This window comes from Nannospalax galili, unplaced genomic scaffold (assembly GCF_000622305.1).
Source record: "Nannospalax galili isolate Female #2095 unplaced genomic scaffold, S.galili_v1.0 scaffold128, whole genome shotgun sequence".
NCBI classification, from domain to species: domain Eukaryota; kingdom Metazoa; phylum Chordata; class Mammalia; order Rodentia; family Spalacidae; genus Nannospalax; species Nannospalax galili.
Window position 1 is genome coordinate 805,722 of NW_008360322.1, and position 17,005 is coordinate 822,726.

At 39.0% G+C, this 17,005-nt stretch overlaps 1 protein-coding gene and 1 long non-coding RNA gene across 2 annotated transcripts in view; one reads left to right on the plus strand and one right to left on the minus strand.

Annotated features, from left to right (window-relative positions):
• LOC115068794 overlaps positions 1 to 14,942 on the minus strand; it is a 20,820-nt gene extending 5,878 nt beyond the window's left edge. Inside the window, exon 1 of the long non-coding RNA XR_003848138.1 lies at positions 14,814 to 14,942. This is a non-coding gene — a long non-coding RNA (uncharacterized LOC115068794). The remainder of the gene's footprint in view (positions 1 to 14,813) is intronic.
• Positions 13,388 to 16,993, plus strand: Scgb3a2 (secretoglobin family 3A member 2). Its single transcript, XM_008825246.2, has 3 exons — positions 13,388 to 13,592; positions 16,260 to 16,462; positions 16,833 to 16,993. The coding sequence occupies exons 1-3, from the start codon at positions 13,538 to 13,540 to the stop codon at positions 16,854 to 16,856; spliced, it is 282 nt and encodes a 93-aa protein (XP_008823468.1). The 5' UTR covers positions 13,388 to 13,537; the 3' UTR covers positions 16,857 to 16,993.
• The last annotated feature ends 12 nt before the right edge of the window (positions 16,994 to 17,005 follow it).

Genomic DNA, 17,005 nt, shown 5'->3' on the forward strand with positions numbered 1-17,005 from the left:
GTGTGTATTATCTATACTACAGAGGAGTCAAGGTTTTATTAGGCTTAAGCCTAATACTATATGAAGTACTTAAATTCTTACCCTGATGTCTACTTTCCTGTCCCTACTTTAGGATGGGCCAGTCTCCACTGGTGATGCCCCACAACCCCTGCTACCACTCCTCTTTGTCTCCCTCTTTGTTTATATCTGTCTTTTTAGCTTCATTATGAGGTCTTAGTCTATGACAGTCACAATACAATTTACTTTCCCTATACTGGCTGTTATAAATTAAGCATACACTATAAGCCTAGCATTTTGTACATGAGTTAAACGCAATTTAATCCTCACAAAAATATGTAATATAGAATTTCTTGAAGATGATGAAATTAAGGTTGAGAGAGGTGAATAAGTTACTAAAAGGTATGCAGTGTTAAAGATGGAAATGGGTTTTAGCTTAGTTCTTGTTGTTTAAAATTCGCTTTCTTGGCCCAAGCTTTGGTTCTGCCTGAGTATTCCTCCCTCAATGACATGAAAGGAGCTCATATTTACATTTCCAATTTAGTTTTAAAAGAGCTTTCCTGTGCTTTACATTAATAAATCTCAAAATCTCATGTTAGCAAGGCCTGTTTTATTATTAAGAGCTTAGTCACCAGAAAGGCTGTTTTCATGTAACTCACTGAACTAAGAACCAACATTTTTGTGTCTTAAACCAAGACCTTCTGAGGCCAAACTCTGACTTTTCCTCACCTTACTACCACATTTGTCTGTTGTGGGAAAAAGGCATCCTAAAGCTGGTACCCTGGAAAGACTAGACTCTCCCAGTGACCTTCCAAGCTCTCTTAAGGGAAGATGCTCACATTGGATGTATCTAGGATCTGAGCGTGAGAACCACACCAATGAGATGGCTCTAGAGATGGCTCAGCGGTTGAAAGCACTGACTGCTCTTACAGAGGATTCAGGTTCCAGTCCCAGCACCCACATGAGCTATCAATCATCTGTGACTCAAGTTCCAGAGAATCTGATGCCTTCTTCTGACCTCTTTGAGCATTGCACGACATGGGTGTACTTACATACATGCATGCATAACACTCAAGCACATAAAGTAAAAAGTAATAAATAAAATGTTAGAAAAAGAATCACACTAATGGATTATTGTTTTTCTGTTTCTATGGAAAATAGTGACTTTTGCTTCACAATGCTGGTATTGCCATCGGATTTTGTTCTGCTTTGATTTCTAAGTCTCTCAAGAATTGGGACAATCTTCCACGCTACTGAATGCCTCCCTTGTTCTGCATAGGCTCTAAGATGCCTGGAATGCCTCCCTCTCCACACTTTCCTATCAGTGAAGTTTTGTACACACACACCCCTGCTGATTGCTCTTGGCATAAATTTAATCCCACCAGTAGCAATGTCTGTGCTTTAGAAACGGATGTCTTCATGTGTGTGTCAGGTGCCACATCACTGAACTCTATTATTATCATCTAGACAGGAGATTTATCCTTCTGAATTTAGATTTCTTATCTCTAAAATGGACAAATAACATTAGTATGTACCTCATAAAGCTGTTGTGAAGACTTACGATGATTATGTGAAATGTTTAGAAATATATCCACTACAGCAAAACTTCAACAATTTGATCATTATCACTTTTATTGTTGTATGCCATACACTTGGACTGAACTAATCAGTCCATAAATGCTTTCTTATTCTTCATAGTGCTCATAAAGAAATCATCCAGGAACCATATAGAAACTTAGATATCTATTGTTTCATTTTTTAGACAGACTTTTGCTGTGTAGCCCAGACTGAATATGTAGTGATCCTATCAATTCTTGAATTCTTGAATTCTTGACCCTGCCTTGAATTCTGGGATTACAGTTGTAAGCCACCATGCCTAACTCTTAGATATCTTATTGACTCTAAGTCACTCCTCACTCATCAACTAGAGTAGGATGATGGGAAAAGGAGAAACTCTGATAGCAGTGTGTGTGTGTGTGTGTGTGTGTGTGTGTGTGTGGTGTTTGTACGTGTGTCCACATGTAAGTTTGCATGTCTTTCTGTGCATGTAAGTATGGCAGTCATCAGTCAACCTTAGGTATTGTTCCTCAGGAGCTGTTTACTTTCTTCTTGAGACAGAGTCTTTCACTTGAACCCAGGACTCGAAACTAGGCTATCTGGCCCCAGGGCCGTACCTGACTCCATCTCTCCCACACTGGGATTATAAGTGTTAATTACTGCGTCTAGCTTTTTATGGTGACCAAACTCAGGTCCTCATGCTTGCACAGCAAACATTTTACTAACTGAGTCATCTCCCTAGCACCTTTGGGGCCGATTTTCATCAAAGGAAATGTCAGCAAATGGTCGTTGGGTTTTATAATTATTCAGTCAAAATAGGATTACATAACTAGTAGTAGTCTCTTTAATTAGTACTAGGCTTTTCTGATTAATATTGGCATGACAATACATTTTTGTTTCTAACTACTTTTCAGCCTAATGTTACTTATGAGGATTTGGAGATTGATTTTTATAGCCATTCTACAAAATAAGATTGTCTAATAAAATCTAAGTCTGATTCACAGACTCTAGATTCTATTTTGAAGGAGCTGACAGAATCTCTGTTCTATACTGACCAGAACTAACTGAAGTACCATTTTGTACTGTGGCATCTTTTCGTAGGAACACTGGAATCCTTGTGGTCATGTGGTGATAAGGGTCGACCATAGGTATGCAGATGCTGTCTGATTTGGTCTGTGCTTCTCTCTTATCAGTGCCGCTTTCTAAGTTCCTGTTCAGGGTTTATTTGTAGCTCAGTTCTTCTAAAATATTTACCACAATGCTTAGTGATAGCGTCTTGAAGTTCTGGAACTGTCACCAGAGATATGAGAATGCAGAGAGGGCTGAATATAGATGGAACCTGTGTTATTAGAATGTTTGCTTTTTTATCAAGATTGTGACATAAAAGAATGATCCTAATGGTGTCCCCACTGCTAAGTACATAGGGTGCTGTAAAAACCATGAAAATAGAAGCCTCCAGGCTTTCTTGGTACACCAGCCAATTTGACAACTCTGTCTCACCCTGTGCCCCATCCCTGGAAGTCACTAAATCCATATAAAAGCTTTGAAGCTTTCTGTTATGTTTCAGATCTTGTTTCTTTTTAAACTGGCTTATCATTGCAGTAATAGAACAGAAACTAAAAACAAACCAAACCAAACAAACATAAAAGAACATAAATGTCCTCCGTCTGATGATTTCTTTTTTTGTTGTAAACTTATTTTTCTTTAGCACAGAACATGACACAAAGAAGGTAATTGCTTCTTATTGCATGATAGGTTTTTGTTTTGTTTTGTTTTGTGAACTAATTGTAGCGTAATGTTGGATCTGGCCACAAGAGAGCACATGTGTACCGTTTTGAAGGAGATTTTTGTTCAATACCAATGTCACAATTCCTCATGATTTGGACTTTTGTTCTGCTCTCTTTATCTTTTCCCTTTTTTCTTTTTTAACGTTAGGATCTCATGAAGGCCAGGCTGGCATCAAACTCACTATATAGCTGTGGATTGAACTCTTGATTGTCCTGTCTCAATCTCCTAGGTGCTAAAATTACAGGCTATGTGACATTGGGGATGGAACTGCACTCTACCAACTAAGCTGCGCCCCAGACTCCTGGATTTCTAATCCCACACCTGAAGAAACAAAATAGACATAATTTTATCCAAGTTGTGAAAACGAAAGTTTCAGAGAGCAAGGCTAGTGATGGTGACACTAAATATTGATGAGCTCCCATGTTAAGTATTTTAAGAAAAGAAATACTGCATTAATAAATATTTTAAATAACAATGAGCTTAGATTTTAACTTAAATTGTAACAGACTTTTTTATGTGTGTTCTGCAGGTTTGTACTCAGGTCCTCATGTTTGCATGGCAAACACTTTACCCAATGAGCCATCTCCCCAGCCCTGGACACACTTCTTATTATAGACTTGTTGTGGATTAAATATGGTTAAAGATTTTTTTTTAAATCATTCTTCAAAGTAAGAGATGGAGGCCATTTCAATATTTTCAAATCTGAGCTGGTCTTAAGGCTTTGTTGGAAAAATAGAATGTGAAAGAACAGAGACTATATATCTTTTTACACATTGTTTTTAAAATGACATTTTAGGGGCTGGAGAGATGGCTCAGTGATTAAGAGCACTGACTGCTCCTGCAGAGGACCCGGGTTCGATTCCCAACACCCACATGGTGGCTACGAACTGTCCTTAACTCCAGTCCCTCTTCTGACCTCCGTGGCATTGCATGACACAGGTGCACTCACATACATGCAGGCAATACACTCGTACACATGAAATAAAAATAATGAATAAAATATTTATACAGAATAAAAAATAAAAATAAAATATTTTAAAAATGACATTTGAGCTATTGTATAAACTAGTGGGCTTCATCCTGATGCTTTGGTACATGCAGATCATTGTATTGTGCCCGTATTCACCACCACTGCCCTCTCTTGACCTCTTCCCTCTTTTCCCCTGGTCCCCTTTCACTTGCTAAATAGTTCTTTTGTTTTCTCCCCGATGTAGAATCTGTATTTTATATATGCACCCACTTATATCTGTGACATGAAAGTAGAAGGAGGAACTTTGGAAGGGAAGGGCACTCATAGGATAGGAATGGAGGGCAGAGAGGGCAATGGGGTGGAAAACAAAGATAAATGTCATACTTTCACTCATGTGGAATCCAGATATATACATATACATTATACAAAATAAGAAATGATACATATGTATGATGCTTATATCTTTAGATCATAATCTTTAGGGTATCAAGTTTCCATTTTAGTACATAGGAATATACTTTCTTAGAACATATGGACCACCAGGCTCCTTGCTCACAACCCCTGCTCAGCTTCTAGCCAATGCCAGTATTTGGCTTTCCAGTCATACCAGTACCCCAGTCAACATCAATTAGTGAAGCAGATGAAGTACATGGTTATTTTAAGACATTTGAGAAACAACACACTTTTCAAACTACTGAAATTCAGTTTGTGGCACAGCACTGGAAGCAGAACTCCAGACCGCAAGTGGCCTTAACCTGTAGGATTCAGATCTAAACAGAATGGGTTGCCTATAACTAATAACTTATAAAACAATTTTTAAAAATTTTGAGTCCACATTTACAGAATTTTAGTAGATTTTTTTAACTGCCTCCATAACCTGTAGTATTTAAAATGATTTCTGAGATCAGAACTGCTATTGTTCATGTTGTGTTAAGCAGAAAGGACTACTGAAACTAGACCTAAGACATTCCAACCCTACAGGCCAAGAATGGATTCTGATATTCTTCTAGACTTGCTGGAATGATCACCATGCTTTTATTAATGTAATACTAAATTTTAAACCAAGTGTGTGTATCTGTCTCTGTAAATCCACATCATCTCAGTTAGCCTACACTATCATGTGAGCCATCCCCGAGGAATCCATTAGAACACATCAAGGCACTTGTAGATGTCATCCATTTGATCAGAAAGACTCTGCAGTGGTTCTGAAAAATGGTTCTCTGTATTGTACTCATATAATTTCTGTAAGTCTGAAACTATTTTCAAATTTAAAAACCTTACATAAAAATTTCCATATGTTAATTTGAATACAATGGTTATCCATCACCTTCCTCCTATTCTGGGTACAAGCCCCCAAATTACTGAATTATTTAACAAATATTTTTTTTTTATTTTGTGTGTATGAGTGTATTGCCTGAATGTATGCAAGTGTACTTGTGTCAGAATCGGGTATCTGATTTTCCTAGAACTGAAGTTACAGATGGTTGCTAGCCACCATGTCAGTGCTGAGAATTGAACCTGGGTCCTCTGCCAAAAGTAACCAGTGCTCTTAACCTCTAAGCCACTGCTCTAGTCCTCCCCCACCCGCCAAAAAGTTATAGAATTCTTTAAAGAGAAATTTTGAATAAAGTTCCCTAAATGTCACTTAAAATTCAGTAATTGAGGAGCAATATCCATGAACTTGGTGGCAACTGTGGCTACCGTGGCCGAGCGTAGGGTAGGAAACTGGGTAACTGAGTAGACACATGGGTAGTAGTAATGTCTGCCACACACTGAGTGCTGTTTTCCTAAGTAGTTTTGTGTTTTACATGTGTTAAATCATTTCCTCCTAAGAGGCTCATTAGAAAGTAGGTTTTGTAAGCCCAACTACAAAATAGTGAACAAAAACGAGGTCTAGAGATGGGGGGCGGTGAGAACTCCAGCGGAGAACTGGGCTGTGAATCCCACAGACCTGCACTGTCGTTAGTAATCACTGACCAAGAACTGGGCACTTAAGGAACAAATGAGCTCCCTTAATACTTGAGAGATCTGGAGAAGCTGGAAGAGGAGAGCTTTGCAAACACTGTGCTTGCTGGGAACCCCTGCAACTCCCCAGCTCTATGTCCTGGCCAAGATACTCACAGTAAGTGCAAACATTTACAGAGGTGGAGTGATTTTCAGCAAAGGCACTGATCTCTGTTCCCTGGCACAGTGCAGTCTGAACTCGTAAATGGAGTCACACCCACATGATGAACTTGCAGTCTGACACGTTTTGGGAGTGAGTGCTGTTCCCACACATAATACCAGATAGGGCCAAGGCCAAAGCCCACCTGATTTGTCTGGTAAAGGGAGAAGAAGTCACAGTTAGATTTCGTCAGTTTGTGATTTAGAATGCAAAGGCATAAGCCAAAGACAACAGCTCCCTGTCACTGTCTAACACAGCAGAAAGAACCATACAAAATCAGAAGGGGCTGGTGACTAGAGGGTGAGCTGTGGAGCACCCTGCTTCTGGGAACCATTGAAAGCCACTTAGAGGCTTATGGCCTAGGCATGAAATCTTCTGGACATAAATAAACAGGGTGCTCTGCCCTTTCCATTCTGAATGAGCTTCTTGTCCAAGCCCTGAGAGCAAGTGCCAATCTCATTCAACCACAGCTTAGGCTATTAAGGTCACACTTTACATCTACCTCAACATCTAACTCCTCAGAACTCTTGGTGTTTATTTGATATAAAGTAAGCATGTGTTTGATTTCTGGCCTGGGAAGATGCTATAAGATAGAAGAGCTGCACACTTAGAAGGAGGAGAGATTCTGACCCATCCATCTTTTTTTTTTAGTCCACTGAATTACCTCAGCTTTATGCTGAAAGGGGCCTTTGCAAATTTTAGATTTTTCTGTCCTCTCTTCTTATTCAAACCTTTAAATTCAAGGATCACTTGAAATCATGAAGCCTTGACGTTAAGCATCCAGCCAACACTGGCAGTTCATCTCCCTTTGTGCAGCTCCGTAGATTTCATTTTGATTCCTCTCCATTTGTCTATCATTCCTTGTGTCTTCTCCTTCTAGACCTACATTCTATTAGAATTTCCCTTCAAATCTTGGAAAGCCATCAGTGGACAGCCTGAAGTGGCATGCCACTATTTCCCATGATCAAGGTTTAGGTGGCATGGAAAGGAGCTGGACACAGTTCTGCCTTTCCTCCAAGTGTTGTGACATGGATAAAGTTCGCTACAACTTCTGAATGAATTTCACATACAGTAGCTTCAAAAGGTAAGTTCAATGACATTTCTCTTGCCTCACTTTTTGGTCATTTGGAACACGACGCTGGAGCAAATAAGATAGCAGATAAAACACTCTCCTGGTTCATTTCCCATGTGACTTTCTGGAGACCAGCTCCTTTCATTCTACTAGAGGAAGGGTGTCAGATGAGGTCTCTGGCAACTCTTTTCTCGTTCCATTGTCTTACATCTGTAGTCATTTGGCATCTTTGTAACTGACATTTTCCTCAATGAGGAAAAGAAGTGGCACACTGACTTGCTTCTCACACTTTGTCTAACATAATGGAAAGGAAGTGCAGATAGGCTTTAGTTACAACCACAGAGCTGGACATGCCAAACATGCTCAGAATGGCTGACTGAGTTCCCACAAAAATTACACTTGAAAAACATATTCAACTTAATTTTCAAACACTGGCATTCATTACTTTTTGTTTCATTCCTTGTTAATGAATCAGTATGTGGATAAGTCAGGGTTTTCTAAAGGTACAGAACCAATACAACATATATATATATATATATATGTTCAAAAATAATTTATCAGATTAGCTTACACGTTAGCATTTAGATAGTCCAATAATGGTTGTTTTTATACTGGAGAGGCTGACAGTAACTACTCAGTTATGAAGCAGGATGTCTCAGCAGTTCCAATCTGGCCCTGAAGGCTTGGAGGTTTCCTGGAGTGTCAACGGTCTTCAGTCCATATTGGAAGACTAAAGAAGCTGATTTCTTATGTACAGGAAGGACGGCAGTGGCTAGAGCAGCAACAGCGTAGATGAACTCTCTTCATCTACACTTCATCTCGCAGTAGCAAGATACCAACAGTGTAGATGAACTCTCAACACCGTGCCAAGAGACAAGCAGGCAGGAAGCAAACCTCTTTGTATCTGGTTTCCGCTGCAAGGTGCCACCAACATTCTGGGTGGGTCTTCCCACTTGAGACAACGTGTTCAAGAAAATCTTGCACAAGCGTGCTTGGAAGCTTGTTTCTAAGCGATTCCAAATCCAATCAAGTTAACACAAAAACTAACCATTACACTAGGCTTCACAAATGCTTACTAGAAATGCATCTTAATTATTTAAACTTAGCAAAATACAAATCAGAACAGTAAGCCCTTAACTTCTGATGGCATTATTTATTTTAAAGATAGTTTCTGTATGGGTGTATTATCATCATGTATAGTGCTGGGTTTCATAAAGACAAGCTTTTTCATTATATTTTAATATATTTGAGATTCTCTAGTTTGCCCTCCCTCTGTTCCTCCTTTCCCATCTCCAGCTACTCTCCTACACCTAGTCTCCCTTTTACCTTCATGTCATTTATAGACATTAATGATATGTACCCATAAAAAAATTCTAGGTCACCACTGCTTACTGTCAGATACCCGAGACTACACTGACAAGTTCCAGGTAAGTGAGATATCCTGTCTTACAAAATATAATTGGGTCATATTCGTTTTCTTTATGGTAGCTTTTCTGGCCAGGATGAGACAGAATTATACTGTGGGTTTTTTTATTTTGCATTTCCTTGACCACAAAGGATGTCAGACATTTAAAAATATGTTTCTTGGCCATTTGTATTTCATCTTTCAAGAACTATCTGCTCACTTCAGTAGGCTTATTGAATGGGTTTTTTGGCTTTATGGCATTTAGTTTTTTGAGTTCTTTGTTCTAGATATTACTTCTCTGTCAAAAATAAAGGTAATAAAGAGTTTCACCTATTCTGTAGATGGATGGCCTCGTTTATTTTGTTTCCTTTGTTACACAGTTCTTTAATTTAATGGAATCATCTCATTTATCACTTGTTATTATTTCTTGAATGACTGGAGTCCTTTTAAGGAAGTCCTTACCTATCTATGTCTATAGCCTGAAGGGTTTTCTACATGCTTTTCTTTAATAATTCCTGAATTTCAGCTCTTAAATTAAGGTCTTTCATACATTTTGTTTTATTTTTTTGGAACAGGGTCTCTCTGAAGATGGTCTGGAACTCACTATGTAGACCAGGTTGGCATTAGTTTCACAGACGTCCACCTGTCTCTGCCTCCTGAGTGCTGGGATTAAAGGTGAACACCATCATGTTGCACTCTTTCATCCATTTGGATTTGAGTTTGAGCTGACAAGATGAGAGGTGGGGATCTATCTTCATTCTTCTCCACATGGCTATCAAGGTTTCCCAGTACCATTTGTTGAAGAGCATGTCAATTCTCCAATGTGCGTTATTGGCACCTTTATCTAAAATTGGGCAAGTGTAACTATATGGGTTTAATTCTGGGTCCCATAATTTGTTCCATTGATCTACATACCTGTTTTTATGCTAGTAAAGTATTGTTTTTGTTACTATGACTCTATAATGTAATTTTATATCAGGTATTATGATATTTCTTTTTTTTTGCCTAAAATTGCCTTGACTATTTGGGAGTCTTTTGTGCTTCCATTATGAATTTTAGGATTTTTTTATTTCTGTGAATGAAATACCATTGGAATTTTGATGGGGACTGCATTAAATCTGCAGACCACTTTTGGTAGTATAGTTATTTTTACTATATCAGTTCTGCTGATCCATGGTCCTAGGAAGTCTTTCTATCTTTCAGTGCCTTCTAGTTCTGTCTTTAGTGTTTTATAAGATTCATGGGAAAGTACACTCATTTCTTTGGTTAGATTTATTCCTAATGTATTTAAGAATTTTTGAAGCTGTTGTGAATATAATTGTTTTGTGATTTGTCAGCATATTTGATATTAGTATGTAGAAAAACTACTGATTCTTTACTTTTTTAAAAATTGTCATTTTATGTGTATGAGTGTTTTGCCTGTATGTATGTAAGTACATTATGTACATGCAGTGTTTGTGGAAGGCAGAAGAGGGTGTGGGATTCCCTGAAACTGGAGTAACAGATAGTGTCAGCTTCCACATAGGTGCTGGGAACTGAACCTGGGTCCTCTGCAAGAACAACCAGTGTTATTAACCACTGACCCATCTCTCTAGCCCCAACCTACTGATTCTTGTTATGTTGAATTTCACTACTTTGCTGAAAGTGTTCAGCTATTGTCAGAGCTTTTGGTAGAGTCTGTGGTCTCTTATGTACAGAATTATATAATCTGTAAATAGGGATAGTTTGATTTCTTCCTTTCCTATTTATTTAGTTTGATTTCTCTTGTCTTCTCGCTCTAGTTAAGACTTCTAGGATTGTATTGAGTAAGAGTGGAGAACTGACATGGGAACCCTTGTCTCCTTCTTGACTGTAGTGGAAATGCTAAGTTTTCCCCCATAGTAATGTCGGCTATAGGTTTGTTAAATACAGGCTTTATTATATTGGGGTACTTTCTTTTAGACCTCGATTCTTCACGACTTTTACCATGAAGGTGTATTGGAATTTGTCAAAGCTTTTTCTGTATCTATTGTGGTGATCATATAATTTCTGCCCTTGAGTCTTTGATGAGACATATTATATTTTCATTATTTATTAACTAAGTGACCTTAATAATTAATGCAGTGCTTCTAGTTTCAAATTACTTGTTTTAAAAATGGGATGAAGTCTTTTATCATCAGTGGACTTATAAGAATGCAATGATGGGGCTGACAAGATAGCTCAGTGGTTAAGAGCACTTGCTGCTCTTGCAGAGGACCTGGGTTCAAATCCCAGCAGCCACATAGTGGCTAACAACCATCCATAACTCCAATTCCAGGGAATCCAATGTCCTCTTTTGGCTTCTGAGGGCATTTCATGACACAGGTACACTCACAGGCATCCAGGCAATGCACTCATACACATACACATAAAATAAAAATAATAAAAATAATAAAATATTTTCTAAAAAAAGAATGCAATGACAACTGTGGAACCTAGCACCGAGACTCCTCAGTGCTATAAACTATGATGTTCTCTGCATTCGGAGCCAATCATGGGGAAATAAACCCCCTAAACTATTTATAACTAAGCCTTAGAAAGAGGACATGAATATCAATATTTGGGCTTCAAAGAAAGGCTTTAGCAATATCAGAACAAGTGCTCAAAAAAGATTTGAGAATCCTCAAAGAATAAATAAAAGAAGAAAACAGTTTCTACTTTATAATTATTTTTGCCAGCAGATAAGCAAGTTGGAGTAAATGAGTTAAAGAATGACAGTTTGAATAATTTTCGTGGGCTCTGGGCCTTCTGAATTGCCCCTAGTTGGCCGGTACTTAGCTGCTGTGATTAGGCCAGGGGAAAGAGACTGCATATGAATCCTGTGAATGTGTCTAGGCTCTTAATGGGTTTTTTAACACAGGAAAAGTGCAGTCTTAGGTGAATTCCTCTTCACCACCAGGCATTAGGAATTCTTCAGGGTCAGCAAGAAGTCTACAACTCTTACATTCCAAAAAGATGGACTAAAAAGTCAATGAACTTAAGAATTCAGAACCTAGGAACCACAAATGAGACTTTAGCTGGAAGGAGCCAGAGGTGAGGAGAAAGCTGGAATATCTCCTGAAGTTTAAAGAGAGGGAAACTCTAAATCCACACTTGTGAAAATTCAGTGTTCTATAACCGCAGAGTAAAGGGCAGGGAGAAGATCTGAAATCAAGCTAAAAAATGGCAGCCTTGATGACAAAGTTTGTTTACTGTGCCAAAAGAAACGATGTCATGATGTAATAAAACTTAAGGGAGGCACCATGTTCAACACTGTTTTACCACTGGACTTTAGCCTCTGAGGGGTTAGCATAGCCACATCATCAGTACAGGTGCTAACACCTCAGAGAAACAGAAATAGCACGCAGTAGAAAAAGCTGCTCTGAGTGTGCCTGGCACAATTCACAATCCTTTTCATTTTGTTCATCAAGGCCCTGGAGTTAGTTATAGTTACAATTTAGGAATGTATGAGAAGTAGTAACAGGTGACATTGTCAGTCTTGAGTCGGCAGGCATATCCTTCAGTATAATTGCATCAAGTCTTCAAAACAATAACATGCCCTCAGATGGGTACAAGTTGGGTCCCAAGTTCTGGCCTCAGACATTAAGGGGCTCAGAGCATACTTTGTATCCTTAGTGTTTTCTGGGTTCCTCTTTGGTTTTGGAAATGAACAGCATCATATGACCATGGGGATCTGAGCTTATTCCACAAATCTCATGGATTCTGTCCCCTGTTTCCCCCATTCAAAGATTTTCTTTGCATTCAGTGTTCACCAAATGCCACAACAAATTACAGTAAATGTGCTTACTAGTGTGCCCATCTTGGGGTTGCATGACTGAGCCCTGGTTCCAGGAGGGTAGCCTTGGAAATGAATTACTCCTGGAGTTAGCATAATATAGCTTGATGCAGAGAATGACATAGATGATACAGCTACAGATGTGCAGATAAAGACACACCCTGAAGGCTCCCTAGATTACTAGAGGACACTAGTAAAAGTAACAGAGACTTGTAGATCTTGTCATAGTCAATGAATGAATGTTGATCAGCAGGTAAAGTCAAGAGAAAAGTGACAGTGTCATTTAGCTGAGTCTATATTACAGCCCCCAGATTCCTCCTTCACATGGGAAGCTTACCACATAATATATCTCTAAACTTGAAATAAATAGAAAACAGGTAGAGGAAAACAGAAAACCAGAGAAAAACACTCCTTTAAATCCAGCATAAAGTCTTCACTTGTTTTTGGTGTTCTTCTGGGAAGATCTTTAGAGTTTTTGCCTTCTGTCATCATTTCTATATGAGGGCTTGGGAAAGCTACTTGAGAATGCTTCTGTTTGAGGCTTTGTTTCCCATGAGAACAGTATGAAAAGTGGAAAGGCCTCCAAGTTGTTTAGTTAGGAAACATGACCTTTATACTCTTTGTTGGAGTGAGCCAAAAGGTAGTGACTGAAATTCAGGTCTTTGGTGACTTATATATACTCCTGTGAAAGGCAGCCATCCCAGTTTTTACAGTGAGCAAAACTACAAACTCTGGATTTGTTGGGATTTCTGATTGAATTTCAAACCAGGAAAATATCACAGAGACCCACCATGAAGCTGATATCCATCTTGCTGCTGGTGATCATTAGTATTTGTAGTTACTCTGGTAAGTAGTCTAGAAGATATGCTATCTCTCTGCTTTTTGGTTTCTGTTAGTAATAACACCAGCAAGCCTTGTACACTGACAGGATAGAAGGAGTTTTAGAATCAGAGAAAATGATAGTAACTGTTGGAAGATATAGAAGATCCTCTATAAATCAAGTTGTAGTCCAGTTTATGTCCTATTCCTAATGCACAGAAAGTTAGCAAGCTTCCACTGAAGATCCACAAAGCATATTTCTCTGTTGGATAATGTGTTCAGCATAGTTTCCTTAACCTTGAGTCAAAAGCTGACTTTGTTACTTCTGTTTTGTAGGTTTTAGAAGCTGTTCAGAGTCATGCCTCCTGGCATGTCCAGTTAGCCAGATGGCCAGATTAACTGTGTTGAAACAGTTACAATTATCCAGTTACACATTCAGCAGATATTTATTGAGGGGCTGTGACTACTTGGGCAATGGATAAACACTGGAACATTCAAGTATCAGATATAAAGACTGTTATTAAGGAACTGGTAGTCGGGTATGGAATAAGACTTCTACAGAAATTACTACGCTAAACTCTATTGCAAATGCACAATGAGGTATACAGAGTTCTGTGGTCATATGAGAGATGAAGAGCTTCATTTCCAAGTAAGGTACAAAGCTGGCTTCTTAAAGGACTGATCACCTCTTTTAGAGGGAGTCATTATAAGTCTCAGAAAGATACATCTGGGTGCTCGATAAAATGATTACGATTGCCATTGATCACTGAGGGGAGAGAAGGTTTTGAGACTGTTTCCCCAGAAAGATATAAACATTCGTGAAAATGTTTAATGTGAGTAGTATGAAGAGTAATCATGAGATGCCAAGTGCTGCTTATATGTAGGCTGCAGACTTCAGATTGTTATTTTTTTTGTTGAGTTTTTGGAGAAATTTGGCCAGTTTTGAATAGATCCCTGTCCTTTAGTGCCCAGAGACAAGTATTTACAGGCAAAGGGAGCAGCAGAAAGGAGCATGGATCAGATAAGCGACGCCCTGGCAGGAGAGTGTTTGGGAGGGAACGTAGCTGATGGAGCAGAGGCGGGGCAGGTGGTAGGCTCCATTTTCATAATCTGAATGAGGAAATAGAAAGCTTTCCAAAGAAAAATGAGCTGTGGGCTGTCTTAGCTAGTAGTGCAAATGTTCAGTGAATGCTCATGCACGCATGTATTTGACATCTGCAACGTTTTCCCAGAATGCCTCACACGTACCTTTCAGTCTGGACTCCGTCACTTCCATTCATCTTCTAGGCAAAAGTTGTCTTCTTTTTCAGTTGGAAAATTGAAAACCTTTGCTTTAAATTATAATTACATAGTAATGCCAAATCAATGGGATTCATTACACTATTTTCCCATATTCATATGGCATGCATTAGTCATATCCGTCTTCCCTTCTTCTGACTCCACCCTCCTTCCTCCTCCAAAGACCTTGCCAAGCCTAGAAAAATATTCTCTCGATTCCTTTGTCCTTTCTGTCACTAGTGACCACTATTCCTTCAATAGAAGTTATATTTCTAAAATCAAAGGCATAAAATGCAATTGCCTCATGCAAAAACCTTAACTCCCTACTGTATTCAGGAAAAGGTCCATTCTTATGGGCTTAGTACCCAAGGTTTAAAAAAAATATGTTTTTAATGTATTGTTGCAATACCATCCACTCTACCCACTGGACATACCCACTGGCATTCTGAACCTCAGGCTAACCCTCTGGCCAGAAGGCTCACCAGTCTGTGTATGCACGCTCATGTTAACGTCTCAGTGACTTTGTTGAACTTCTTTCTAAGTGCTACCTGTTTTCTTTACCTTGTGATCCTGATATTTCCCTCTGAACTTAGCTCTAGTGGTTCTCATGGGGAGATTCTTACAACACTTTCCCACATCAAACTTAGTTATCCCTTCCACTGCCTTTCTACAGAGCTTCTTCCATAATGCTAGCAAACCACTTGCCATAATGTGGCATGCATGGATCCTGTCTACTGGCTGTATTAGGATTCTGAGCACATCTTTGCTTCACTTGTCAATTTATCTTCTTCATCTGACACAGAGTTGGGGTAGCGTTGAAATAATTGGTTTCATGAGCTGAGATCTAGTTAGCCTATGCTTGGCTTTCAACGGCGGGCTTCATGGTACCTCTCCTTTGCCTTGAAACCTGTGAGTGTGGACCTAACCATGTATAAAATACTTTCCTATTCACTCATTCATCAGTTTCTACTGAGTAATAGTATTTATTCTCACTACAAGCTACAGTCAGTTCTGAGAATCCGATATGTTAGCCAACACAAATTTCTTACTCTCCTGGAGCTTCCATTCCAATGAGAAGGTGAAGCTGATAAAATGACATACATATAATATTTAATATAACCATAAGAAAAAATAAAGGCGATAGTGACAAAGGATACTATTCAAATATAGTGGCTGCTGCCAGCTTTTCTAGGGGGTAACATTTAAAAACAAATCAGTTCATATGAGGAACCAAGGACTCTAGCTTTCTAGAGTGAGAAAGTTCTAGGGAAATAGAGTGGCACACACAAAGGCAGAAGTGTTCATGAGAAATCCAATGGGGGGATCTGGGTTGGAGCTTTTGATGGGAGAGAGAAGGTGGTGGGGTCTTAGAAGGGCCGGACCCACACGTTTCACTTGGCTCTCTTTTGCTTGCAGCTACTGCCTTCTTCTTCAACAGTGTCCCTCTCCCTGTTGACAAAGTGTTACCTTTACCTGTGGACAACCTTCTTCCCTTATTTGATCCATTGAAGATGCTCCTGAAAACCCTGGGTATTTCTGTAGAACATCTGGTGGAAGGGCTGAGGAAGTGTGTGGATGATCTGGCACCAGAAGCTTCAGAGGCTGTGAAGAAACTTCTGGTAACTACAGCTTAGGGGGTCTGAGTGTCATGGGAGAGGTCTTAGCCACATGAACTGTTTCCCATTACATTCTCATTTGTAAACATATGTTTCTTCCTCCTTAATTATACTCATGTACTTGTGTATGTCCCAGAGTCTCAAAGAAAGTTAAATGTGTGTATTTACAGAAAGCACATTTGAAAAGCCAACAACTGTTAATGTTATGACTTTACCATCACACACTTCATGACCCTCGATAGGGCACACTGATTGAGTCTGCTTCTACATTAGCAAAACATAACCATGTAGGAAAGTGAATTATTTTTGAAACACGCTAATTACATGTAAGCTATTTTAAAGATGTTTTTATCTTTGTCATTCTGCTTTTCAGGAGGCCTTATCACACCTGGTGTGACATCTGAATACAGAGAGTAGAGTTGGGAATGGAGATGTGTGTCCATCCTCACTGGCTGGATCTCATTCTACAAGTCCTAGACCTACTGTCCTAAAGTGTAGTGACTCTAGAAAAGAATGAATAAAGCAATGAAAAGATTTGTGGCTCAC